At 55.4% G+C, this 435-nt stretch overlaps 1 protein-coding gene across 1 annotated transcript in view; it reads right to left on the minus strand.

The window, feature by feature from the left end:
- Nucleotides 1-102, minus strand: part of ITGB4 (integrin, beta 4) — a 22,525-nt gene extending 22,423 nt beyond the window's left edge. Inside the window, exon 1 of the mRNA XM_010180037.1 lies at nt 88-102. Within this exon, the coding sequence (XP_010178339.1) occupies nt 88-102 (15 nt within the window). The remainder of the gene's footprint in view (nt 1-87) is intronic.
- Between the last annotated feature and the right edge of the window lie 333 nt (nt 103-435).

Consider the following 435-nt stretch of genomic DNA (forward strand, 5'->3'; position numbering starts at 1 on the left):
TAGAGGAGGACAAAGGATGTGAAGGACCCTGGGGATGGTGGCATCCCTCAGGAAAAGCCGAGCAAGGGCCATGTGCCCAGCACCCACCTGCTGGGTCCGCATCTCACCCCTGGTGTAGACAATGCTGGCTTCCCTGCAGCCGTACCGCAGCAGGTTCTCCCATAAGTTGCAGCGAGGCTCTTCAAAGCTCTGCCAAAGAGGGCAAGAACAGCGTTATAGCCACAGAAAACAGCTAATTTTTCTGATAAACTCCTGTGTTCCTGCAAGTTTGCACCGAACTCCCCTTCCTCCCTGTTCATCCACACCAAAGGAAACCCACGTTTCGGCGCTTCCCATCCAAACCAGCTCTTTGCAGAGAAAAGCTGGAGCCAGAGGCTCACCCTCCCCTCAGATCCCTCTCCCAGTTTGCATTGGGGATGGTGGGATCTGCAGGGT

The sequence above is a fragment of the Mesitornis unicolor genome, unplaced genomic scaffold (genome assembly GCF_000695765.1).
Source record: "Mesitornis unicolor isolate BGI_N332 unplaced genomic scaffold, ASM69576v1 scaffold18602, whole genome shotgun sequence".
In the NCBI taxonomy this organism is placed as follows: Eukaryota; Metazoa; Chordata; class Aves; order Mesitornithiformes; family Mesitornithidae; genus Mesitornis; species Mesitornis unicolor.